Raw genomic sequence first — 25,985 nt, forward strand, 5'->3', positions numbered from 1 at the left:
TCTTTGGAAATTGGGGAAGGCCTAGGAGGCTAAAACTTTTCTACAAACAAGAGGCAGGGGACACAGGAGGGTGGGGTCTGTCACAAGGAAGGCCCCACAGAGTCCTGCCCAGTTTCAGTCCCCCCTTTTCTTTGATATTCCTCAATCCTGAGGGGAACAGGAATGATGACTGCTCTGGCTACTAACTGCTGAATGGGGGCAAAGCCAAATTTTCAGGATAAGAAGAGAGAAAGTCATTGACTTTATTATTTTTTAAAGTTAAGGTATAATTGATTTACAGTGTTTCAGGTGTACAGCAAAGTAATTCAGTTATACATGGGTGTGTGTATACACACACACACACGTATTCTTTTTCAGATTCTTTTCCCTTATAGGTTATTAGAATATACTGAGGATAGTTCTCTGTGCTATACAGTTGGTTATCTGTTTTATATATAGTAGTGTGTATATGTTAATCCTCAAATCCTAATTTATCCCTCACCCCCATTCCCCTTTGGTAACTGTAAGTTTGTTTTCTATGTCTGTGGGTCTATTTCTGTTTGTATATAAGTTCATTTGTATCATTTTTTCCACATATAAGTGATGCATGATATTTGTCTTTCTCTGACTTCACTTAGTATGATAATCTCTAGGTCCATCCTTGTTGTTGCAGATGGCATTATTTCACTCTTTTTTATGGCTGAGTAATATTCCACTGTATGTATGTACCACAGCTTCTTTATTCATCCATCCATTGATGGACATTTAGGTTGCTTCCATGTCTTGGCTATTGTAAATAGTGCTGCTGTGAACATTGGGGTGAATGTATCTCTTTGAATTAGAGTTTTCATCTTTTCCAGATATATGCCCAGGAATGGGATTGTTGGATCATATGGTAACTCTGTTTTTAGTTTTTTAAGGAACCTCCATACTGTTCTCTGTAGTGGCTGCACCAATTTACATTCCTGCCAAAACAGTGTAAGAGGGTTCCCTTTCCCCCACATCCTCTCCAGCATTTATTATTTGTAGATTTTTTGATGACGGCCATTCTGACCGGTGTGAGGTGATACCTCATTGTAGTTTTGATTTGCATTTCTCTAATAATTAGTGATGTTGAGCATCTTTTCACGTGCCTGTTGGCCATCTGTATGTCTTCTTTGGAGAAATGTCTATTTAGATCTTCTGCCCATTTTTTGATTGGGTTGTTTGGTTTTTTTTGTTATGGAATTGTATGAGCTATTTGTATATTTTGGATATCAATCCCTTGTCGGTTGCATCATTTGCAAAATTTTCTCCCATTCCATAGGTTGTCTTTTCGTTTTGTTTATGGTTTCCTTTGCTGTGCAAAAGCTTTTAAGTTTAATTAGTTTGTTTATTTATTTCTGCTTTTGTTTCCATTACTCCAGGAAACAGATCCAAAAAAATATTGCTGCAATTTATGTCAAAGAGCATTCTGCCTATGTTTTCCTCTAGTAGTTTTATAGTGTCTGGTCTTACATTTAGGTCTTTAATCCATTTTGAGTTTATTTTTCTATATGGTGTTAGAGAATGTTATAATTTCATTCTTTTAGCTGTAACTGTCCAGTTTTTCCAGCATCACTTATTGAAGAGACTGTCTTTTCTCCATTGTATATTCTTGCCTCCTTTGTCATAGATTAATTGACCATAAGTTCATGGGTTTATTTCTGGGCTATCTATCCTGTTCCATTGATCTATGTGTCTGTTTCTGTGCCAGTACCATACTGTTTTGATGACTGTAGCTCTGTAGTATAGTCTGAAGTCAGGGAGCATGATTGCTCCAGCTCCATTCTTTCCCAAGATTGTTCTGGCTATTTAGGGTCTTTTCTGTTTCCATACAAATTAAAAAAACATTTTGTTCTAATAAAAAAAAATTTTTTTGTTCTAATCCTGTGAAAAATGCCATTGGTAATTTGATAGGGATTTCATTGAATCTGTAGATTACTTTGGGTAGTACAGTCATTTTAACAGTATTGAGTCTTCCAATCCAAGAACACACTATATCTTTCCATCTGTGTGGTCTTCAGTTTCTTTCATCAGTGTCTCATAGTTTTCAGAGTATGGGTCTTTTGCCTCCTTAGGTAGGTTTATACCTAAGTATATTATTCTTTTTGATGCAATGGTACATAGGATTGTTTCATTAATTTTTCTTTCTGATAGTTCATTGTTAATCTATAGAAATGCAACAGATTTCTGTGTATTAATTTTGTATCCTGCAACTTTACCAGATTCATTGATGAGCTCTAGTAGCTTTCAGGTGGCATCTTTAGGATTTTCTATGTATAGTATGTCATCTGCAAACAGTGACAGTTTTACCTCTTCCTTTCCAGTTTGCATCCCTTTTATTTCATTTTCTTCTCTGATTGCCGTGGCTAGGACTTCCAAAACTATGTTGAATAAAAGTGGCAAGTGTGGTCATCCTTGTCTTGTTCCTTATCTTATAGGGAATGGTTTTAGCTTTTCACTGTTAAGTATGGTATTAGCTGTTGTGTATGAGTTTGTCATATATGGCATTTATTATGTTGAGGTATGTTCTCTCTATGCCCACTTTCTGAAGAGTTTATCATAAGTGGATGTTGAATTTTATCAAAAGCTTTTTCTGCATCTACTGAGATGATCGAATGTTTTTATTCTCCAGTTTGTTAATATGTTATATTGCATTGATTGATTCATGGACGTTGAGAAATACTTGCATCCCTGGGATAAATCCCACTTGATCATGGTGTATGATCCTTTTAATGTATTGTTGGAGTCAGTTCACTAATATTTTGTTGAGTTTTACATCTATGTTCATCAGTGACATTGGCCTGTAATTTTCTTTTTTTGAGTGTGATATCTTTGTCTGGTTTTGGCATCAGGGTGATTGTGGCCTCATAGAATGAGTTTGGAAGTGTTCCTTCCTCTGCAATTTTTTTGAATAGTTTCAGAAGGATGGGTGTTAACTCTTCGCTAATTCACCTCTGAAGAAGCCATCTGGTCCTGGACTTTTGTTTTGGGGGAGTTTTTAAATTACTGATTCAATTATAGTATTGGTAATTGGTCTGTTCATATTCTAATTCTTCCTTGTTCAGTCCTGGGAGATTGTACCTTTCTAAGAATTTGTCCATTTCTTTTAGGTTGTCCATTTTATTGGCATATAGTTGCTTGTAGTAGTCTCTTATGATCCTTTGTATTTCTGTGGTATTGGTTGTAACTTCTTTTTCATTTGTGATTTTATTGATTTGGGCCCTCTTCCTTTTCTTCTTGATGAGTCTGGTTAAAGGTTTATCTTTTCAAAGAACCAGCTTTTGGTTTCATTGATCTTTTCTGTTGTTTTTTGGTTTTGTTTTTGTTTTAGTCTCTGTTTCATTTATTTCTGCTCTGATCTTTATGATTTCTTTCCTTCTACTAACTTTGGGTTTTGTTTGTTCTTCTTTCTCTAGTTGCTTTACGTGTAAAATTAGGCTGCTTGAGACTTTGTTTCCTGAGGTAAGCTTGTATCTTTATAACCTTCCTTCTTAGAACTGCTTTTGCCATGTCCTATAGGTTTTTGGGTCATTGTGTTTTCATTTTCATTTGTCTCTAGGTATTTTTTAACTTCCTCTTTGATTTCTTCAGTGAGCCATTGGTTGTTTAGTGGCATGTTGTTTAGCTTCCACCTGTTTGGGTTTCTTGCAGTGTTTTTTTTTTTTTTTTTTTTTTTGGTAGTTCATTTCTAGTCTCATAGTGTTGTGGTTGGAAAAGATGCTTGTGTGATTTCAGTTTTCTTAAACATACCAAGGCTTGTTTTGTGACCTAGCATGTGATCTATCCTGGAGAATGTTCCATGTGCAGTTGGAAAAAATGTGTATTCTGCTGCTTTTGGATGGAATGCTCTATAAATACCAATCAAGTCAAGTTGGTCTAATGTGTTATTTAAGGCCTGTGTTTTCTTATTGATTTTCTGTCTGGATGAGTTGTCCATTGATGTAAGTGGGGTATTATGGTCCCCCACTACTATTGTGTTACTGTCACTTTCTCCTTTTATGTCTGTTAATATTTGCCTTATATATTGAGGTGCTCCTATGTTGGGTGCCTATATGTTTACAATTGTTATATCTTCTTAGGTAGCGTCCCTCTTTGTTTCTTGTAACAGTCTTCAATTTAAAGCCTATTTTGTCTGATGTAAGTATTGCTACTCTCGATTTCTTTTGATTTCCATTTGTGTGGAACACCTTTTTCCATCCCCTCATTTTCAGTCTGTATGAATTTCTAGATCTGAAGTGAGTCTCTTGTAGGTAGCATATATATGGGTCTTGTTTTTGTATCCATTTAGCCAGTCTGTGTCTCTTGGTTGGAGGATTTAGTCCATTTACATTCAATGTAGTTATCAGTACATATGTTCTTACTGCCATTTTTTTTTTTTTTCCGGCTGTGCAGCATGTGGGATCTTAGTTCCTGGGCCAGGGATTGAACCCACGTCCCCTGAGGTGGAAGCACGTATTCTTAACCACTGGACCACCAGGGAAGTCCCGTTAATTATTTTGGATTTGTTTTTGTAGGTCTTTTTTTTCCTCTTTCCTCCCTTTGTTCTGTTGTGATTTGATGACTATCTTTACTATTATGTCTGGATTCCTTTTTCTTTTTTGTGTGTTTATCTATTACAGATTTTTGGCTTGTGGTTACCATGAGGTTTTGGTATAGCAGTATTTATATATACATGATTATTTTAAGTTGCTGATCTCTTAATTTCCAATGCATTTTAAATACCCTGCATTTGTACTCTCCTCCCCTCACAATTACTGTTTTTGATATATTTTACATCTAATTGTTTTTGTTATCCCTTAACTGCTTATTGTGGATACAGATGATTTTACTACTTTTGTCTTTTAACCTCCCTTCTAGCTTTGTGTGTGGATGATTTCCTACGTTTACTGTATGTTTGTCTTTACTGGTGAGCTTTTTCATTCTGCAACTTTCTTGTTTCTAGTTGTGGCCTTTTATTTTTCACCTAGAGAACTTCCTTTAACATTTGTTGTAAAACTGGTGTGGCGGTGAATTCTTTTAGCTTTTGCTTGTCTGTAAAATTTTTGATTTCTCCATCAAATCTGAATGAGAGCCTTGCTGGGTAGAGTATTCTTGGTTGTAGGTTTTTCCCTTTCATCACTTTAAATATATTGTGCCAGTCCCTTCTGGCCTGCAGAGTTTCTGCTGAAAAATCAGCTGATAGCCTTATGGGAGCTCCTTTGTGTGTTATTTGCTGCTTTTCATATTCTATCTTTTATAAATTTTGTCATTTTGACTACAGTGCATCTTCGTGTGTTCCTCTTTGGGTTAATCCTTTATGGGACTCTCTGTGCTCCCTGATCTTGGATAACTCTTTCCTTTCCCAGGTTAGGGAGGTCTTCAGCTATTATCTCTTCATATATTTTCTCAGGCCCTTTCTCCCTCTCTTCTCCTTCTGGGACCCCTACTAGTGCACTTGATATTGTCCCAGAGGTCTCTCAAATTGTCCCCATTTCTTTTCATTTTTACTTTTTTCTGTTCAGCAGCAGTGATTTCTGCTACTCTGTCTTCCAGCTCATTGATCCGTTCTTCTGAATCATTTAGTCTACTATTGATTCCTTCTCATGTATTTTTCATTTCAGTTACTGTATTCTTCATCTCTGGTTGTTCTGTTTTCTAATTCTTTGTGAAAAACTTCTAACTTCTTGCTCTGTGCATCCATTCCCCTCCAGAGTTCTTTTGATCATCTCTACTCTGAACTCTTTCTCGGGTAGATTACCTATCTCCACTTCACTTAGTTCTTCTTCTGGGGTTTTATCTTTTTCCTTCGTCTGGAACATAATCTTCTGCCACATCATTTTGTCTAAGTTGCTATTTGTATTTTTATGTATGTGGTAGGTTGGTTACATTTCTTGACCTTGGAGAAGTGGCCTTCGGTAGGTGTCCCAGCACTGGCACCTGCAGGCTGTTTGGTGGGGCCAGGTCTTGGCACTGATGATCCAAGGTGTCAGCCACCAGCCTCAGTAGTGTTCACGCAGCTGAAAGTTCCCCAATATGTCTGCCCCCAGTGTCTATGTCTCCAGGGTGAGCTGCAGCCACCCCCCACCTCTCCAGGAGACTCTTCAAGACCTGCAGGTAGGTCTGGCCCAGGCTCCTATCAAATTACTGCTTTCGCCCTGGGTCCCAGGGTGCATGAGGTTTTGTGTGCACCCTTTAAGAGTGAAGTCTCTTATTTCCCCAGTCCTGTGGGCCTCCTCCAGTTAAGCCCTGCTGGCCTTCAAAGCCAAATGCTCTAGGGGCTCATCTTGCTGGTGCTGGACCTCCAGACTGGGGAGCCTGACGTGGGGCTCAGAACTCTCACTGCTGTAGGAGAACCTCTGCAATATAATTATTCTCCAGGTGTGTGTTGCCCACCCAAGGGAGAGGTATGGAATTTTGATTATATCATGTGTATGCCCCTCCTGTCTCGTTGGGGTTGCTTTTTTTAGAAGATCTTTTCTGGTAGGTTCCAGTCTTTTTCGTCAATGGTTGTTCTGCAGATAGTTGTGATTTTGGCGTGCTCGTGAGAGAAGGTGAGCTCAGGGTCTTTCTACTCCACTATATTGGCTGTCAAATCTTTCATTGACTTTAATTTTAAAGAATTCTCAAGTCTCAAGCTTAGCATCAATATTTTGTATTATGAAAAATATTACCTCTCTCTTTGATTGCTTTGTCTTTTTTTTTTTCACCGCACAGCACAGCACGCAGGATCTTAATCCCCCGACCAGGGATTGAACCTGTACCCACCTGCAGTGGAAACATGGGAGTCTTAACCACTGGACCACCAGGGAAGTCCCTGATTCCTCTGTCATAGTACCTGAACAAATATTTGAAAATTAGTACTCATATTACAGTGATGATAATGACCAAAATGCACACCCTTGTAGTAGTCCCTGAAAGAGTCTTCCTATTCCAGATAGCAATCAGAAAAAATAAGTTTTGAAGTGGGTCATTCCTCTTTACATACATTCTGTAACCAAGTAACCTTCGGAATTATTCTATTTATTTGGGTTTCAGCTTTTCCAGGGTGTTAATATATACATAGCAGGAGCTACTGGCCATTTACACATATATCTCCTTTTTTGCTAAAACAAAATTTAAAGCAATTTTATTTTCTCATATTATTCTTGTTAAAGAATGTAGTGCCTTCTGCTGGCAGGCTACGTCTTGAGTTGTCTCATTTGCCATTACTATTCCTAAAGTAAGAGAAAGGTTTCATAGTTACAGGAGGAGACCTTATGACCAAAAGGTGGCAGCTGCTAGCAGATAATGTTTTGAGAACAGCTGGTGGTGTCCTTGAGTCTGATACAATTCAGAAAATTTAAGTTCTCAGTAATACAGGAACACGTCTGAAACCATGTCCACAATGGACACCCAGCTCCATTTGGATGCCTGAACCATGGTTATTCTATTTTTATTTTTTTAAATGCATTATTTCATTTAATGGTTAAAGCAGATATACGATGTATGTTTAATAGGCCATAAACAGACTGTTTTGATTAGCCTAAAGTTCAAGTTAAATCATGTGTACGCCAGAATGACATCCCCCTACCTCAATAGGTGAAAATTTCCTCCGTCATTTTCCCCTTTTGATTGCAAATCTTTCTATAGAAAGCATTGATGATCAAAATATTTGTCCCTCGATGCCAGGGTGGTAGTTGCCTGCCCTCTGATGCCCAGGGTGGTAGTTGCCTACCCTGGTTATCCTGTCCCTCAGTGCTAGGCCTACTTTTGTGTGTATACACATTTGCCTAGTTGTCCACACTGGGGGGAAAACTGACAGTAAACAAGCTCAGAGCTAGATTAATGGGGAAGCATTTTATAGGCTATACATTTTATCAATTATACTGAATTGTCTCATAAACATTGTACATGTGCTTCTAGCAATAGACTTAAAACAAGCAGTGATACATGTCATGATTAGTTATACTCTGTGACAACTTTACTAGAGAATTTTCTTTCCATTTTGATAGGGAGACAAACATTTGGTAAACAGTTTTATGAGGTCATAGGGTTTCTATTATAATTCTTTAATTTCTTACCGAGTTCAGCTGTATGATCTGAAAGTTATCAGAAACCTATACTTGTCCAAAAGTCCTTTCTATGAATTGTCTTGAAGATGAAGCATTTTTGCAAAAGCATCAGAGTGAAACAATAACTCTCCATGGATGAAAAAAGACTTTAAAAGGCACAGGTAAAGATCTGATTAAAATGCAATTGGACAAACTTAACCAAGTTGATAAACAACATTTTAAGATAATAGCTAAAATTGACTGATAACATATCAGGACATATTCAAATTTTAGGAACTTCATATAATTTCTAGAACACTTATACTAATGACATTTATCCATACAGCATAACCTAAGAATGTTTATCACCACTCATTTGCCAATGCTTCTCATGTAATTTAATATACCAAATAATTCTAATTAGTTTAATATTTCTCACTGAGATGCTTTACAGGCCCTTTGAAACATCCCAACGTCAGCCAGAGGAAGAAACCTATGAAGCTTACAATCTGTTAGCAAAAGCAGCTCAATATTGCAGGAAAACTTTGTTCTCTTAACAGAGAAAATCAAACTCCAGTTTGTACCAGCCTACTTTTAGTAACAAAATTTATTTACTTAATTAAATTGAATCTAATCTTAGCCAATGTTGACCACGAACAAAACTCTTTTCTCAAGGTTCCTTTTCCACAAACATTCTATCACTTTCTGTATCCATATTAGTTTGTCCCTTATTTTCTTTCTCATCCAGAAACAACCAGCCCTAGAATAAAATTACTTTTTTTCACTTAACAAAATATTTCCATTCTTTATACCTTCTCTCATTGACAACATATATACTACTTTCTTTACATATTGTAAAGCTTCCCTTACTATCTTTAATAGTTTAATTGCATATATATTGTAATTTTTAAGCTTTAAAAACCTTATTCTCTAGCAAAAACCAAGAAGCAAGCAATTGTCAACTGTTTCTTACATCAGCATTTCCTGACTGGCACATTTAATGAAAACATTCCATAACCTTTAAAAAATACATTTTCTCATAGCATAATTTCTTTCTTTTAACATGGTCCAAGACGTTTGTCTAATAAACATACGTTTTTAGGCTTTTCTCTCATAAGAAGATAGATAGGCAAACTTAGACTTGCCTAGCAATCAATATTCCAGTATTTTATCTTAATTAAAAATGATCTAGGGGGCTTCCCTGGTGGCGCAGTGGTTGAGAATCTGCCTGCCAATGCAGGGGACACGGGTTCGAGCCCTGGTCTGGGAAGATCCCACATGCCGCGGAGCAGCTAGGCCCGTGAGCCACAATTACTGAGCCTGCGCGTCTGGAGCCTGTGCTCCGCAACGAGAGAGGCCGCGATAGTGAGAGGCCCGCGCACCGCGATGAAGAGTGACCCCCGCTTGCCACAACTAGAGAAAGCCCTCACACAGAAACGAAGACCCAATACAGCCATAAATAAATAAATAAATAAATAAAATTTTAAAAAAATGATCTAAACATTCAATGAATTCTCATCATTTATCTTAATTTAGTAAAATTCTAAAATTTCAAGTTACCAACCTCTGGAGAAATTAAAGCATAATTATTCCTAAAGAGTTCACCTAAAAGCTTCTATCCCATTTATCTCTCTTTCAGTGCTTATGAAAATATCATCATACCAAGTTAATTTGTTTTGCTGACAAATTTTACAGCAGATATAATATGAACTTATTTGGCTTCTATTAAATCTAGGTATGATAAAAGTATTATATTTAATATTGATGACTGTAAAGACATTTCTGTATTAATTAAACCAACAAACTGTAACTTTAATGCCAGATATTAATTTAATATTGAATATTCCCCAAATCACGTGAGAGTTTCTGTTGTATTTCTGAGAATTTATATAAGCACTTAATTTCCTTTAAGCAAATTAAATAGAGCTCATTCATAGATTCATTTTTACATGAAGACAGAATCAGAGATCTCATAGCTTTATTTTAAAACTTAGTCATGAATCAGACATTATAAAACTCATTAGTTTATAAATAACAGTTGGAGTAAGTTTACTCACTTGAATTTTAAGCCTCTTTTCCCTTTTTTCCTTTCAGTTTCAGGTTCTACTGATTAACCCAAGGCTGTAGTCTCAGGCATTGTGGACTGTGTTTGCATTCCAAGGACATGATAAGAGTTATAACTTAAAGCTTTCTCGTAGGAATACTTTTGTTCTCGCAGGATCAGAATTTTGAAAAAATATTTTATCAAGCCAGTTTTCTCTGAGTAAAAAAAGAACCAGTTTTGGAATTTTTCTCAAGTCTAAAGAATATTGTGGCCACACAGTGTTGGAAAAATCATTTTCTTTCTATCTCTTTGTAGGAGCATAACTAAAGCTCTCCCAGTTTTGCAAAATACATCCCAGGGGACTACGAGATGGAACAGAGCTCCGATTCCTGCCCCCCCCCCCTTTTTCTCATTTTGCAGATATTTCCAGAAACACATCAGAACCAGGCAGAGTGTTATCTGGTGGCCTTTCAGGGTTGTAGTTCCCTAGCATGAGAATGGAAAGTTTCTTATTTGGAATTCCAGACAGGGGTGCAGATCAGCCTTGGTCTAACAGGGAGTTTTCCAATTACCACTCAGGCAGTGCTGGATGGCTGAGGGACTCCTCGACCCAGAAGGGGAAATCCAATTAAAGTGGCATTCCACTTAAAACCAGATGACCAAGTTTTACGTCTCCCCTCCACACAGCCCCTGCCAAAAGGAAAATTCCAAGCAAGGCAACCCAGTAGGGAAGAATACCCTGGTGTAGTCACATAGGAAATTCTGCCACTTACCAGAGAGGTCTCACAGACCAGACCAGATCAGGACCAGAGCCTAGTTTCCTTCACCATGGAATCAAAACTGCCATGGGCCAGCAATGTCCAGTCAGTGCAAGCACTTGGGGCTGCTCCTGAGAAAAAAGTACTCAGGCAGCTGCTGGACAGGATCCATGAGCTGCCAATGGCCAGGGGCCAGTGTGCCATTGGCAAGATGCCCACTTGGGATGGAAGGCCCACCTGGGTCACCAAAATTGTTTTCCAGCCAAATTTGGGTCTGCTCGCCCAACATGCAGCAAAGCCAACCTACTGACACTAGGTTGTGGTGAAGGAAAGTACAGCATTTATTGCAAGGCACCCAACATGGGGCCAAGCAAGGAGAATGGGCAGCTCGTGACCAAAAGACCCAAACTCCCTGATGTCCTTCAGCCAAGGGTTTTTAAAGGCAAGGTGAGGGAGAGGGTCATGGGTGCCATATCAGCCTGTGGACATTTGTCTGATTGGTGGGTGGTGAGGTAACAGGGTGGTATTTCAGCAGTTAATATCATCAACCTTCTGATTCTAACCACTCTAGGGGTCTATGTGCTTGTGGTCAACATGCAGTTAACTTCTCCACCTGGTGAGGGTTTAGTATCTGCAAAACAACTCAGGATATAGTTCAGGATATTACCTATAGCCCTTGAGGAGGAACTAAAGCTCCTTGAGTTCGTTTAATGGCTAAATTATCATTACTTTGACTTGCTTGACTGTTTTCATTTGTTTCTGCATTTTCTCACTTCTCTGATTAAATTTGCTCTTTGGAAATTGGGGAAGGCCTAGGAGGCTAAAGCTTTTCTACAAACAAGAGGCAGGGGACATGGGAGGGTGGGGTCTGTCACCACAAAGGCCCTGCAGGGTCCTGCTTGGTTTCAAGCACTTTTCCATATCAGGTACTGTGCAAAGCACCCTCAGCCACAACTCTGATACTCAACTCTAAGCAGGTGCTGTGCATACCCTCTTTTACATCTGAAAAACAGGAATAGCAAAGTGGTCATTTGCCCAAGGTCAAACCACTAGCCCAGCATCACACCTGAGGTCACCACTTCCGATGCTGTGCTCATGACCCTGCTGTGTTTCCACCTGCTTTCCCACCAAGGGCTATGATTCTGAATCCAGTCCTCACGTCACCAAGCACTCAGTGAATGCCCAGGGCTGTGTGTGCAAAGTAAACATCTCATCTTGGCTCCTGGTCAAATACATGTGTGAATAGTTCAAAAAAATCCAAAGCAATATAAATGTCTAGGAATTTGTAGTAAGCTGTGAGCTGGTATCAGTCAAGAACACCTTCATGGAAGTAGATTTCAAGGTGGGTTCAGAGGAGGGAGGGGACCCAATATGCCCCAAAGTGTGGTCTGATGACACCTGGATCAGAATCATCTGGGCCAATGCCTAGACCTTGGTTTTGATTCCAGTGAGAGTGGGCATAGAGGGAACTTACCTCAACATAATAAACGCCATATACAACAAACCCAGAGCTAACATCATTCTCAACAGTGAAAAGCTGAAAGCATTCCCTCCAAGATCAGGAATAAGACAAGGATGTCCACTGTTGCAACTTTTATTCAACATACTGGTGGAAGTCCTAGCCACGGCAGTCAGAGAAGAAAAAGAAATAAAAAGGATCCAAACTGGAAAAGAAGTAAAACAGTCACTGTTTGCAGATGACATGATACTATACATAGAAAATCCTAAAGATGCTACCAGAAAACTACTAGAGCTCATCAATGAATTCAGTAAAGTTGCAGGATACAAAATTAATACACAGAAATCTCTTGCATTCCTACATACTAACAGCAAAAGATCAGAAAGAGAAATTAAGGAAACAATCCCATTTACCATCGCATCAAAAAGAATAAAACAGCAATAGGGACTTCCCTGGTGGTCCAGTGGTAAACAATCCGCCTTACAATGCAGGGGACTTGGGTTCCATCCCTGGTCGGGGAAATTGGATCCCACATGCCACAGGGCAACTAAGCCCGCATGCCACAACTACTGAGCTTGCGCGCCTCAACTAGAGCCTGCATGCCGTAAACTACAGAGCCCATACGTTCTGGAGCCTGCGCACCACAACTAGAGAAGAGAAAACCCACATGCCACAACTAGAGAGAAGCCCGCGCACCACAATGAAGAGCCTGCGTGCCGCAATGAAAGATCCCGTATGCCTCAATGAAGATCCCACATGCCACAACGAAGACCCAATTCAGCCAAAAATAAAAATAAATAAATAATAAATAGATCTTTAAAAATATATATAAAAATAGGAGTAAACATACCTGAGGAGATAAAAGACCTTTACTCTGAAAACTGTAAGATGCTGATGAAAGAAATCGAAGATCACAAACATAGATGGAAAGATATACCATGTTCTTGATTGGAAGAATCAATATTGTCAAAATGACTATACTACCCAAAGCAATCTACAGATTCAGTGCAATCCCTATCAAATTACCAATGGCGGACTTCCCTGGTAGTCCAGAGGTTAAGACTCCACACTTCCAATGCAGGGGGCACAGGTTTGATCCCTTGTCAGGGAACTAAGATCTCACATGCCGTCTGGCACGGCCAGAAAAAAAATTACCAATGGCATTTTTCTCAGAACTAGAACAAAAAATTTTTAAATTTGTATGGAAACACAAAAGACCCCGAATAGCCAAAGCAATCCTGAGAAAGAAAAATGGAGCTGGAGGAATCAGGCTCCCTGACTTCAGACTATACTACAAAGCTACAGTCATCAAAACAGTATGGTACTGGTGCAAAAACAGAAATATAGATCAATGGAACAGGATAGAAAGCCCAAAAATAAACCTATGCACCTACGGTCAATTTATCTATGACAGAGGAGGCAAGAACATACAGTGGAGAAAAGACAGTCTCTTCAATAAATGGTGCTGGGAAAACTGAACAGCTACATGTAAAAGAATGAAATTAGAACACTCTCTAACACCATATACAAAAACAAACTCAGAATGGATCAAAGACCTAAATGTAAGGCTGGACACTATAAAACTCCTAGAGGAAAACATAGGCAGAACACTCTCTGACATATATTGCAGCAATGTCTTCTTTGATCCACCTTGTAGAAGTAATGAAAATAAAAACAAAAATAAACAAATGGGACCTAATTAAACTTAAAAGCTTTTGCACAGCATAAACAAAATGAAAAGACAACCCACAGAATGGGGTTGCCAACCCCATTTGCCAACAAAGTGACCAACAAAGTATTAATCTCCAAAATATACAAACAGCTCATGCAGCTCTATATCAAAAAAAACACAAAAAAAACCAAACAACCCAATCACAAAATGGGCAGAAGATCTAAATAGACATTTCTCCAAAGAAGACAAAGAAATGGCCAAAAAACATATAAAAAGACATCAACATCACTAATTATCAGAGGAATGCAAATCAAAACTACAATGAGGTATCACTTCGGTCAGAATGGCCACCATCAAAAAGTCTACAAACAGTAAATGCTAGAGAGGGTGTGGAGAAAGGGAACCCTTGTACACTGTTGTGGGGAATGTGAATTGGTACAACCAATATGGAGAACAGTATGGAGCTTCCTTAAACTAAAAATAGAGCTACCATATGATCCAACAATCCCAGTCCTGGGCATATATCCGGAGAAAATCATAATTCGAAAAGATACAGGCACCCCAATGTTCACTGCAGCACTATTTACAATGGCCAAGACATGGATGCAACCTAAATGTCCATCGACAGAGGAATGGATAAAGAAGATGTGGTACATATATATGATGGAATTTTACTCTGCCATAAAAAAGAATGAAATAATGCCATTTGCAGCAACATGGATGGACCTACAGATTATCACACTAAGTGAAGTAAGTCAGAGAAAGACAAATATCATATGATAGCACTCATATGTGGAATCTAATTTTTTTAAATGATACAAATGAACTTATTTACAAAACAAACAGACTTTCACATATTGGAAACAAACTTATGGTTACCAAAGAGGAAACGTGGTGGAGAGGGATAAATCACACTGCTGTATATAAGACAGATAACCAACAAGGGCCTACTGTATAGCGCAGGGAACTCTACTCAGTATTCTGTGAAAACCTATTTGAGAAAACAATCTGAAAAAGAATGAATATATGTATAACTAAATCACTTTGCTGTACACCTGAAACTAACACAACACTGTAAATCAACTATACTCCAATAAAATTAAAAAATAAAAAACAAAACAAGAAAGGTAATGAGAAATTGCTCTAGCTTTTTAATCAAGGGGAGTTATGACAGGATTATTTTTGAGTAATCTGACAAGAAGTGGAACAGAAGGAAAGGGAGACCAGTTCAAAGGTGAGTGTACTTAGTACATGGTGAAGTATCAGTTAATAATAAACATTTAGTGCCACACAGGTTTCTATGGGTCAGGAGGTGGGGTGCAGCTCTAGCTGGGTGGCTCCAGCCTGGGTCTCTAATGCGGGTGCACTTAGTTGAAGGCTTCACTGGGGCCAGAGGATCTGCTTCCGGGACGGCTCCTCCCATGTCCGCACAACCTGGCATCCAGCTTGCCCCAAAGCACATCTTTCATGACCGGCCTGGGAAGCCACACCCATGATGGGGTATTCTGCAGTATTTCACTGACCCCACAGGTCAGCCCTTTCTATGGAGGAGGCCACGTGTGGGTGTGGTCGGCAGGAGGCAGCCAGCCACCCCACGCAATAAGCACCTAAACCAGACAGGGACGGTGAAATGAGAAGACAGAGAATTGATGAGACCTTTTAGAGCAATATTTGGTTTCCAAATGGCTACAGAGAACGAGCAGGGGGAAGACGTCTCAAATACCTCAGGTTTTGTACTTGGGAAATGGAAGGAGCACTGATTAGAAAGCGGGGAGAGGAAAGCAGTTCGGTGGAAGGGACCAAATTTAGTTTTATTTATGTTGACTGAAAGATGCAGTGTAATTTCTAAGAAAGGGGTTGGCTTTACAGAAACTTTTTCTGTAAAGGGCCAGATGGTAAATATTTCAGCCTTCGTGGGCCTCTTAGGTCTATGTCACGTACGCTCCTGTGTGGAGGGGTTTATTTACAACCCTTTAAAGATACAAAAACCATTCCCACCTCATGGGCTGTGGTTTGCCAACTCCTGCCCTAAGCAAACTGTCCTATAACAGCTGAAAACACAAGCATAGAACGTGATGAGAAGTCAAGGCCAGAAATCCAGTTCACTACTGAGTCAGTGTCCATTCATTTCTTACTGCCTGCCTCTTTCACTGTTGATAGTTAACTCTTACTAGTGATTATAAAAGTTTTTTTAAAAAACAAAAATACCATTGTTAAAAAAAAGTATGTTCCATCTGTGAAGCCCAGTGTTCCCAATTCCAGCCCCACCAGTGGTCCCCTTGAGGGACTCTGCAGCCCAGCGACAGGCCAGCACAGGCAGAAACAGCACTGTGGACCAGGAGCCATGAGGCCTTCACCTCGCTTTCTGGTTGGATACTTCGCTCTCTGGTTGGTCCCAGTGTCCACACTTTACAGACAGGAACAAAGCTCAGGGGTCACGTGGTCTGCCCGGTTCACTCCCACACGCCTTTAGCCCCACGATGGGCTGGCAAAGTGCTCTCTCCCTAGCCGCCAGAGTCACCAGAATGACCCTGCCTCTCCTTTGGATACTTAAGTTGTAACAGAACCTGTGAAAATCTGTTCTTAATATATGGGCATTCACTAAGGCCTAGCCATAAGTAGAGGTCTGCTAGGGAAGACTACTCTGGAAGAAAATGGAACTCGTAACAGACACCCAGCAGGTAACTCCTACATCGAAGCACCCCGTTCCTTAACATGAGGACAGAAATGCTGGCGCAAACAGTCACCCACTCTTACGAAGCCAAAAGACACTGGCTCAAATCAGAGACACTTGCAACAGTTGGTTCTAATGCCAGATGGGCAGAAGACTCTTCAAAGGATATTCAGCACCATCGCTTTTCCTACAAGAAGAGAAGCCTCTGATCCCAGAGCCCCTGGCACTGCTTCTACAGTAATGGCGAGGCGGGGCCACCCAACCAGGAGGCTGGCGCCTACACAGACCACAGGATGGCCTGGGGCCCAGCTTCCAGAAAATACTCTCGGTTTCTCCTGAACATCAGCCCAGTAACTTCTGGTTTATCTGCATACTTGACACAGTAACTAGTGCATTTCAACTTTTATTCCTACCAGACTTCAGGGCCACAATAACAGGGATGTAACACAGGAAACTGAGGAAAGGCAGCAGAATTCTGGATTTATTTCTATGCTTTTGGCAAAAAAATAAACCTTACGCAAGTAATACATTATCAAAACAAACACCTCCTCCTGATACTCATTTCTCTAAAACACTAAACTGGTTGGTTTGGTTAAACATAAAAATGTATCCCATTTCATGTTCAGAAACTAAAATGAAATAAGGATGCTTTCTTTATGTTACTATATACGTATAATTAAAAACACATGTCCGTAAATAAATCTAAGGTCTGTGGTCAGTGGGAGATAATGATGTCTGACAAACAAATGAAGTGATGTTTGTAGAACATGAGACTTGAGTATGGGCCGGTCGGCGGAGGCTCTGCAGAGGCCACGCCCAGCCCCCGACGGAGCACAGGGCTCCTGGGCCACTGAGCGCCAGGCCTGGTCTGAGCAGCCACAGCCGGACCTGGCAGGAGCCCCGAGGCTGACGGCCTGGAATGTGTCATGTTAACAAGCTCCAAGACCAACCTCAGGCTCTCACGTTTAAAACCTGCTCCCGCCCTCTGACAGGTCATCCTTCCTGAGAATCCGAGGCAAATATCGACCGTCTCCAACCACAGCAAACCTGCGGATCAGCACCCACAAGAACTTTCCATTTGAATGTGGGAGGTTACGGAGTGTGAGAAAGCCATTCCTTTTTCACCCTGATACCTTGGTTTCTAGGGAAGGGATATCAGAAGTTTAACTTCTTAAACAAAAAATCTTTCCACCAAAAAAAGAAAGGTAAATGTGAACAACAGGCCCGAATGTAGCAAATTCAGCCCCTTTCCAGAGTCCTTCTCCTCAGTGTCCCCAGGCACGCATGGCAGTAACCGCGAATGTTCCCTTGGACACACATGTAGAGCGTGTGTGTGCAGCCCCAGCTGTCAACTTGCTGCCCGGACTCTGTGTCTCCTGTCCTGGGTGCAGGGAACCACAAGGCCAGGTGCCAGTGGCGCTTCAAGCCCTGGCGCAGGCGGGGCCTGCCAGCCCCTCCAGCTCTGAGTTCAGGCAGCCGATAACCCACTCCAAGGCCTTGTGACCTGGCTGAGAGAATAGCAGTGAGGACCCTCCCGGGGAAGAAGGCCTCGGTCAGGTCCCACCGCGCTCATGTTCTCCAGCCTCCTGCCTAGGTCATCTCAGGAGAGGGGGCCGCCCCTGGATGCCGGGGGTACCTTCTGAAGGTCAGTGCAACAGCAGTGTTGACAGATACTCATTAAGAAATGCTAGCAGAGAGTATTTCTCAAATTAGAAATCAAGGTTAAGTTTCACACGGCCATCCGCACTCAGCTTCGTGTATTCTGTCAGACAACATTTGCTACTGTACTAATGGTGAATTCCAAATACAAATAAATATTGAATCCACTTCCAGACCAAACTGAAAGTTACAAAGCCAAACACTTTTGCACTAAACAAATTTTGAAGATAATCACTACTGCTTTCTTAATGACTAACACCCCCCAAGAAAAAAATGTATTGATAATGGAAAACATAGGAGAATAAAAACCCAGCACATGCATGTGCTTATTTTTACCCAACTTCAGTCTACTAGAAAATTGAAGAGTCCAAATAACTGACATTTACAACTGTCCTTGCCCTAAAAATGCAGTCTTCCTCCAAAACTACACAGGGGACTTCTGAACACCATAGCCATTGTAGAAGGCTCACAAGAATCCACCCTTTCTGGCACTTTTATCCCTGCTTCAAAAATGTGGTTTGCACAGACTCACAGATACAGAAAACAAACTAGAGGTTACCAGTGGGGAGAGGGAAGGGAGAGGGGCATGATAGGGGTGGGGGATTAAGAGGAACAATCTACTACGTATAAAATAGAGAAGCAATAAGGATATATTGTACAGCATAGGGAATATAGTCAATATTTTATAATAACTATAAATGGAATATAACCATTAAAAATTGTGAATCACTATGTAGTACACCTGAAACTTATATAAAATACTGTAAATCAACTATACTGCAATAAAAATGTATGTGTATATATATATTTTTAAAAACCATGGTTTCCAAAATGACAAATATTCATGTCTCCCTCTAGAACAGAACTCCCTACATGACAAGTTTAGACCATTACCTCTATGAGATTATACAGAGTTACCTAGAGGTCATGGAACAAGAGGTTCACTGCAGAAAAGGGTCACCCAGTGTAGAGGGCAATGCTTCGCGCTGAGTGTGTCACAGTAAAGCCCCCAACACAGATGGACACAGAGGAAAGCTCCCTTCACACTCATCTCTATAGACAGGAGGGAAGCAAGGACAGGATGCCATAATGAACAAGAAAGATTTAGAAATCTAGAATACAGCTTGCCAAGATAAAAACTAGTGAAAAAAGTTGGAAGGTTTGTCAATTTTATTAATCTTTTCAACAAAACAACACTGGTTTCAATAATTCTGTTATTTTCCTATTCTCTATTTCCTACTCAGCTTACAAGTATTTTGTTAAGGATTTTTGCATCAATATTCATAAAGGATATCAGTCTGTAGTTTTATTTTCTGGGGGTGTCTTTGCCTAATTTTAGTATCAGGCTAATACCGGTCTCTCAGAATGTTAGGATGTATTCCCTCCTCTGTTTTTTTGGAAGAGTTTGCGAAGGATTGGTGTTAATTCTTCTTTAATGTTTGGATTTTTCTTTGTTGGGAGGTTTTTAATTACTGATTCAATCTCTACCTGTTACAGGCCTGATGAGATTTTCTGTTTCTTCCTGAATCAGTTTTGGTAAGTTGTATGTTTCCAGAAATTTGTCCATCTCACTTAGGTTATCTAATTTGTTCTGGTATAATCGTTCATAGTACAGGCATAACTTGGAGATATGGCAGGTTCAATTCCAGACCATGAAAATAAAGTGAATATCACAATAAAGCGAGTCACAAGAAATATTTGGTTTCCCAGTGCATATAAAAGTTATGTTTATGCTATACTGTAGTATATTAAGTATGCAATACCATTATGTCTAAAAATATATATACATAACTTTAATTTAAAAATACTTTATTGCTAAAAAATGCTAATTATCTGAGCCTTCAGCATGTTGTAGTAGTGACATCAAAGATCACTGATAACAGATCCCCGTAACAAATATAATAATAATGAAAAAGTTTGAAATATTCCAAGAATTACCAAACCATGACACAGAGACATGATGTGAGCAAATGCTATTGGAAAAATGGTGCCAACAGACTTGCTTGAGGCGGAGGTGCCATAAACCTTCAATTTGTAAAAAAAAAAAAAAACGCAGTATCTGCAAAGTGCAGTAAAGCGAAATGCAATAAAATGAGGTATGCCTGTATTTTCTTATATCCTTTTACTTCTGTAAGGTCTGTAGTAATGCCCCTGCTTTCAATTCTGATTTTTTTATTTTGAATCCTCTTTTGTTCTTGGTCAGTCTAACTAAAGGTTTGTCAATTTTGTTAATCTTTTCAAAACAACTTTTGGTTTCAATAATTGTATAATTTTCCTAGTTTCTATTTTATCTCCTCTCTAATCTTTATCATTTCTTTCCTTCTGCAAGCCATGGATTTAGCTGCTTCTTCATTTTCTAGGTCCTTAAAGTCAGGTTAATGATTTGACAGCTTCCTCTGTTTTTAACATATGTGTTTGTAACTATGAATTTCCATCTGAGCACTGCTCTCACTGCATAAGTTTTAATATGTTGTTTTCATTTTCATTCATCCCATTTTATGATTTCACTTATAATTTCTTCTTTGACTCACTGGTTGTTAGATGTACGTTTTTTAAATTCCACATTTGTGAATTTTCCAGTTTTCCTTATGCTACTGATTTCTAACTTCATTTCATTGTGATCACAAAAGATACTATGATTTCAGTCTTCTTAAATTTACTGACACTTGGTTTTTGGCCTAACATATGGTCTATCCTGGAGAATATTCCATGTGCTCTTGAGAAAAATGTGTATTCTGCTGTTATTGGGTGAAGTGTTCTATATGTGTGTTAGGTCAAGTTGGTTTACAGCGTACTTCAAATCCTCCATTTATTTACTGATCTTCTGTCTATCCAATAATGGACATTCTATCCATTATTGAAAGTGGACTATTGAAGTCTCTATCATTATAGAATTGTCTATTTCTCTCTTCTGCTAATGTTTGCTGCATATATTTGGGGGTTCTGTAGTGTGGTATGTATATATCTTTCTTTGCCTTTTGTAACAATTTTTGCCTTAAAGTCTGTTTTTTCTGATATTAGTGTGGCCACCCAGCTCAGCTCTCTTTTAGTTACCATTTTCATGGAATATCTTTTTCCGTCCTTTCACATTCAACCTATTTACCTCTTTGGCTTTAAAGTGAGTCTTTTATAGGCAGCATATATAGTAGGATCATGTTTTTTCATCCATCCTGCCAATCTCTGTCTTTTAATTGGTAAACTTAATCCATTTACCTTTAAAGTAAATGTTAAAGATGTACTAACTTCTTACATTTTGCTATTTGTTTTCTATAAATTTCACAACTTTTGTTCCTGAATTCTTTCTTCACTGCCTCCTATTATGTTTGATTTTCTTCTAGTATAACATTTTAATTCCCCCTTTGTTTTATTTTGTATATAGTTTTTAGTTATTTTCTTACTGGATATCCTGGTAATTATAATTATCATCTTAAATTCATAAAAATCTAGTTTGAATTGATACCAGTTTTAGCTTCAATAGTGTATTAGTCAGGGTTCTCCAGAGAAACAGAACCAATAAAATGTGTGTGTGTGTGTGTGTGTGTGTGTGTGTATGTGTGTGTATATATACACACATACACACACACACACACACATACACACAGGGATTTATTTTAAGGAATTGGCTGCTCTACTTTTGGAGGCTGCGAAGTCCAAAATCTGCAGGGTGGGTTAATCAAGATTCATTCAGCACCCCACTTGTTGGTTTAGGTATTTGACTAGAATCCAGAGTTCTACAAAAGTTGATTCTGTCATATTTTTTCTTGCCAGTTTACTGATTGTTTCAATGGGAGGACTGTTTATTGATTTGTTTCAGAGGTGGGAGCACCCACCTCTACCATTTTCCATGAAGTCACTATTTATGTATTTTTTTAACCTTTAATTTTGAAATTAACATAGACTCACTGGAAGCTGCAAAGCTGCCTGCATTACATCCCTCAGTAACGTTTTACATAATTGTAGCGCAGCATCAAAAACAGGAATTTAACACACACAGTGCAGCACAGAGAGATTTAAAAAGTTCACTTCAAACAAAGCTTAGCTGTATGAAATTTCACATCAGGGACAAAGAGATCCTGAAAGTTTTCAGAGAGGAAAAAAAAGCCACATACAGAGGCTCAGGAATTGGAGTGGAAAACGATGGAGCAGAGCCTTCAAAATTCTGAAAGTATTTTTATCTACAGCTGTATGTCCAACCAAGCTTTGAGTGAAGAGTGGAAACAGAAGGGACATTTTCAGATGTGCCAAATCTTGGAAGCTACTATGGGGCGTCCTTCCCCATCCTGTGGTAAGAAACAGAGAGAGGAAGGCAGGGAGGCCAGGAGACAAGGGCTCCAGGAGGGGAGACGAGCCGAGGAAATGGCCAGGAGGGATGACAGCCACACAGCTGCTGGTCAGAGAGAGCAAGACTGGCCTCCAGGAAGTACAGCGCCAGAGAAATGAGAAAGGGGTGTGCTACCTACAGGGTCTGACCTTGGAAAAGGATGTCACAAGGTGCTGCAGAGAGCAGGTGAAGAGGTGAAGAGTGTGGGGGACTCAGCCAGCGACTTCTAAAAATAAGATTAAACAGATGAAGAGGATAAGACACTTACTACCTTCAAGGAGAAAAAAGCTACATAAGAAAGAAAATGTAGGAACTTCCCTGGTGGTCCAGTGGGTAAGAGTCCGTGCTCCCGATGCAGGGGGGCCCAGGTTCAATCCCTGGTCAGGGAACTAGATCCCACATGCCGCAACTAAGAAGTCCGCATGCCACAACTAAAGATCCTGTGTGCCGCAGCGAAGATCCCACATGCCGCAAATAAGACCCGGTGCAGCCAAAAGAAAGAAAGAAAGAAAGAAGAAAAGAAAATGTAATTACAGTACACTTTTTCACTTGGTAGTAAACAATAGTTATGTATGTTTTAATTATGGAACCAATGTGCTTTTAACAATAAGTGACAATATAGTTACATTGGAGAAATGGGGGAGGGGAAGAAGATTTAAGAGAGAAAATAACCATCTACCACGGCAGGAAGTCAGCAGATAACGTCTAAAATTGTTGAATCAAGAAATAGCAGAATATGCTTATTTATTTAGAAATCTAACAGTAAATGCCAAAACTACCAAAAGAGTCAACAGCCCCCTCAGAAGGGTAGAAGAGCGCTTTGCAGAAGAGGTAAGAGGGATTGTTTTTATAAATTTATTTATTTATTTATTTATGGCTGTGTTGGGTCTTCGTTTCTGTGCGAGGGCTTCCTCTACTTGTGGGAAGCGGGGGCCACTCTTCATCGCGGTGCGCGGGCCTCTCACTATCGCGGCCTCTCCTGTTGCGGAGCACAGGCTCCAGACGCGCAGGCTCAGTAGTTGTGGCTCACGGGCCTAGTTGCTCCGCGGCATGTGGGATCCTCCCAGATCAGGGCTCGAACCCGCGTGCCCTGCATTGGCAGGCAGACTCTCAACCACTGCGCCACCAGGGAAGCCCAAGAGGGATTGTTTTTGTCATAAAACTTTTAACTCTATTTCACCTTACGCTATGTGCATAAAATATTCTCATAAAAATAAAAATGAATTTCATTTCATTTTGGATTGGAAGTACTATCATCAAAGAAAAAGCAGTATCTAAAAAAACCACAGTAGAGTATAGTTCTACCCATCCTTTACGGAGGAGAGCTTCTCTAAAGTTTTTATAATCTGAAACACACTAAAAAGAGATACTACATTTTACTTTTGAAAATGAGAAAATTAGAACTCCCAGTGGGAGGTACCTTGACGCTAACAGGACAGCTCAGAGCTTGAAATCACAGCTCTTTTGCTGCGACCTCCTGACAGTGGCTGCGGGTGCCTGCGTGGTGAGGAGCAGCACAGGCTGCGGGCTGGCCGGGGGCCCCGGACGGCGGGACAGTCTAGTTGCAGCCCAAGGGCAGAGCATGCGGCTATCCCGACCAATCCTAACTGTCCCTGTGTCGCCATCGGGGTGGACACCCCGACTCTAGCGTGTGCAGATCCATGATGGGGGTAAGACAGGGACACACGTCAACTGCCTCTGAGGTGACAACTGGTGGCCAGATGTGTGTGAAGAGACCGGCAGTGAGACTGTGGATCAAGGGCGAGTGAGGGAAATGGGGTGTCCTCTGAAAAGAGACAAGCTCTTTAGTGAGACGCCGAGAGTCGGCAGAAGAGCTGGAGCTGAGGGAGGACAGGTAAGGCCCCACAGCCGTCTGAGCAAACCTGGCTCTGGTGGCAGAGCAGGTGCGTGGCTCAGCATGGAGTGGGCAGAGCGGCGGCCCGGCCTCCTCCCAGCAGGTCTGCTCCCCGGGCCTCGCTCCACGGGCGCCACCACCAGCCGGGCCTCCTGCCCTGTGTGGTCATGACTGACAAGCCTGGTGGAGGCTGTGGCCCAGCAGCTCCCGCCTCTCCCAACCCAGCCAGAACCGCACTCCAGACTCGCTTCTTCCTTCTTCTCTTCCTTTTCCTGCTTTTTGATGGTATTTTTTTTGGTGAGGCATCTGATTAAAGACTGAGGCAGTTTAGCTCTAGTTTATGAGGAAACAGAATGTGACAGAGTCCACAACTCAAAGTGACAGCATCACATACACACCACACACACTCCACACACACCATCAAACACACACATGCACACGCACAAGCAGGACGCCCACAAGGTGGGCAGGCTCTCTGCATGAGGTCACCCTAGTGGTTCATCCAAGGAAGAAGGTCATGATTCTGGGTTCAAGGTGAAGGTCCTGGCAAACCTAAGCGTCAGTGGCTTAAACAAAATCAGCAGGAAGTTCTTAAAGGAGCCTGAGCCATGGGGCTCACGTCTGTTGACAGAGGTGCTGAGTGTGCACACATGCTACAGACAGACCGACTGTCCGACCGATGGTGGGAAGCAGGGCCCAGAGCAGCACAGCTCGGAAAGCCAAGAGCGAGAGGAGGTTCAAGGCAGGAGTGTAAGGATTCCATGAGCAGAGGGAAGCAGGAAACTCTGAAGTTACGAAGTACAGAGACGACCGCTGACCACACGAGTGTCAAATCCGCTCTGACACCCAAGCCACTTGGCCTAGGAAACCAAGGAGTGTTTGTGAAGCTCAAGGAGATGCTGCAACGGCTTCGGCCACTAAAAGCGACTGGCCAGTGAGGGTGCACAGCTGGCAGCACGAGGGGAGGAGGGCTGCCTTCTCACCACAGCACTGACGCCCAGGCCTGGGGCACCTTCACAGGAACGTGGGCAGGTATTCCAGTCTTGCCCCCAGTGAAAACTGCCCCCATAAGATCAGCCCTTCACACTGTCTGGACCTGCTCGTGAAAGCCTTCCTGCTGAGGACACACCAGTCCTGGGACACATGACCACGTGCTGAGAACAGCTTGAAGGAGAAGCTGAACTGCCCTCAGAGACGAGATAACAAACCTGAACATAAATCCTGCCACGAAACAAGTTCGTGCATTCGGAGGAGGATGAACCCAGTTAGGTTTTTCACTACAGGGCTGGAGACCCCCATGCAGCTGTGTCTTGCAGACCCCCTCCCAGCACGCAGGCCATGCACACGGTGAGTGGGCACCAGATCCTCCCCAGGTTCAAGAATCCTGTAGTCACCGCCGCTCAGCACAGGGGCGCTGCAGGCCTCGTTAGCTCAGGGCGCATTCAGCATTTTCAATTATCCACTCAATAGCAGCCCACCCCTGGAGCAACACAGAAAGATTTCAACGTGGTGTCAGAAGTCCTGCCTGTCT

At 40.9% G+C, this 25,985-nt stretch overlaps 1 protein-coding gene across 26 annotated transcripts in view; it reads right to left on the reverse strand.

Moving 5' to 3' along the window:
• The window catches only part of PRELID3A (PRELI domain containing 3A), a 105,921-nt gene that overhangs the window by 33,724 nt on the left and 46,212 nt on the right, over window positions 1–25,985 (reverse strand). For 2 of the 26 annotated variants that reach the window (XM_036874936.1, XM_036874935.1), the window contains exon 6: window positions 6,654–6,747. The exons of 19 other annotated variants lie outside the window; for them this stretch is intronic. In XM_036874936.1, coding sequence (XP_036730831.1) covers window positions 6,654–6,747 — 94 coding nt within the window. Of the gene's footprint in view, window positions 1–6,653; window positions 6,748–15,009; window positions 15,553–24,722; window positions 25,935–25,985 lie in introns of those variants that run through there. 5 more of the 26 variants (XM_036874950.1, XM_036874942.1, XM_036874951.1 and 2 more) reach the window with 4 other exon arrangements.

Source organism: Balaenoptera musculus, chromosome 14, assembly GCF_009873245.2.
Source record: "Balaenoptera musculus isolate JJ_BM4_2016_0621 chromosome 14, mBalMus1.pri.v3, whole genome shotgun sequence".
Classification (NCBI taxonomy): Eukaryota; Metazoa; Chordata; class Mammalia; order Artiodactyla; family Balaenopteridae; genus Balaenoptera; species Balaenoptera musculus.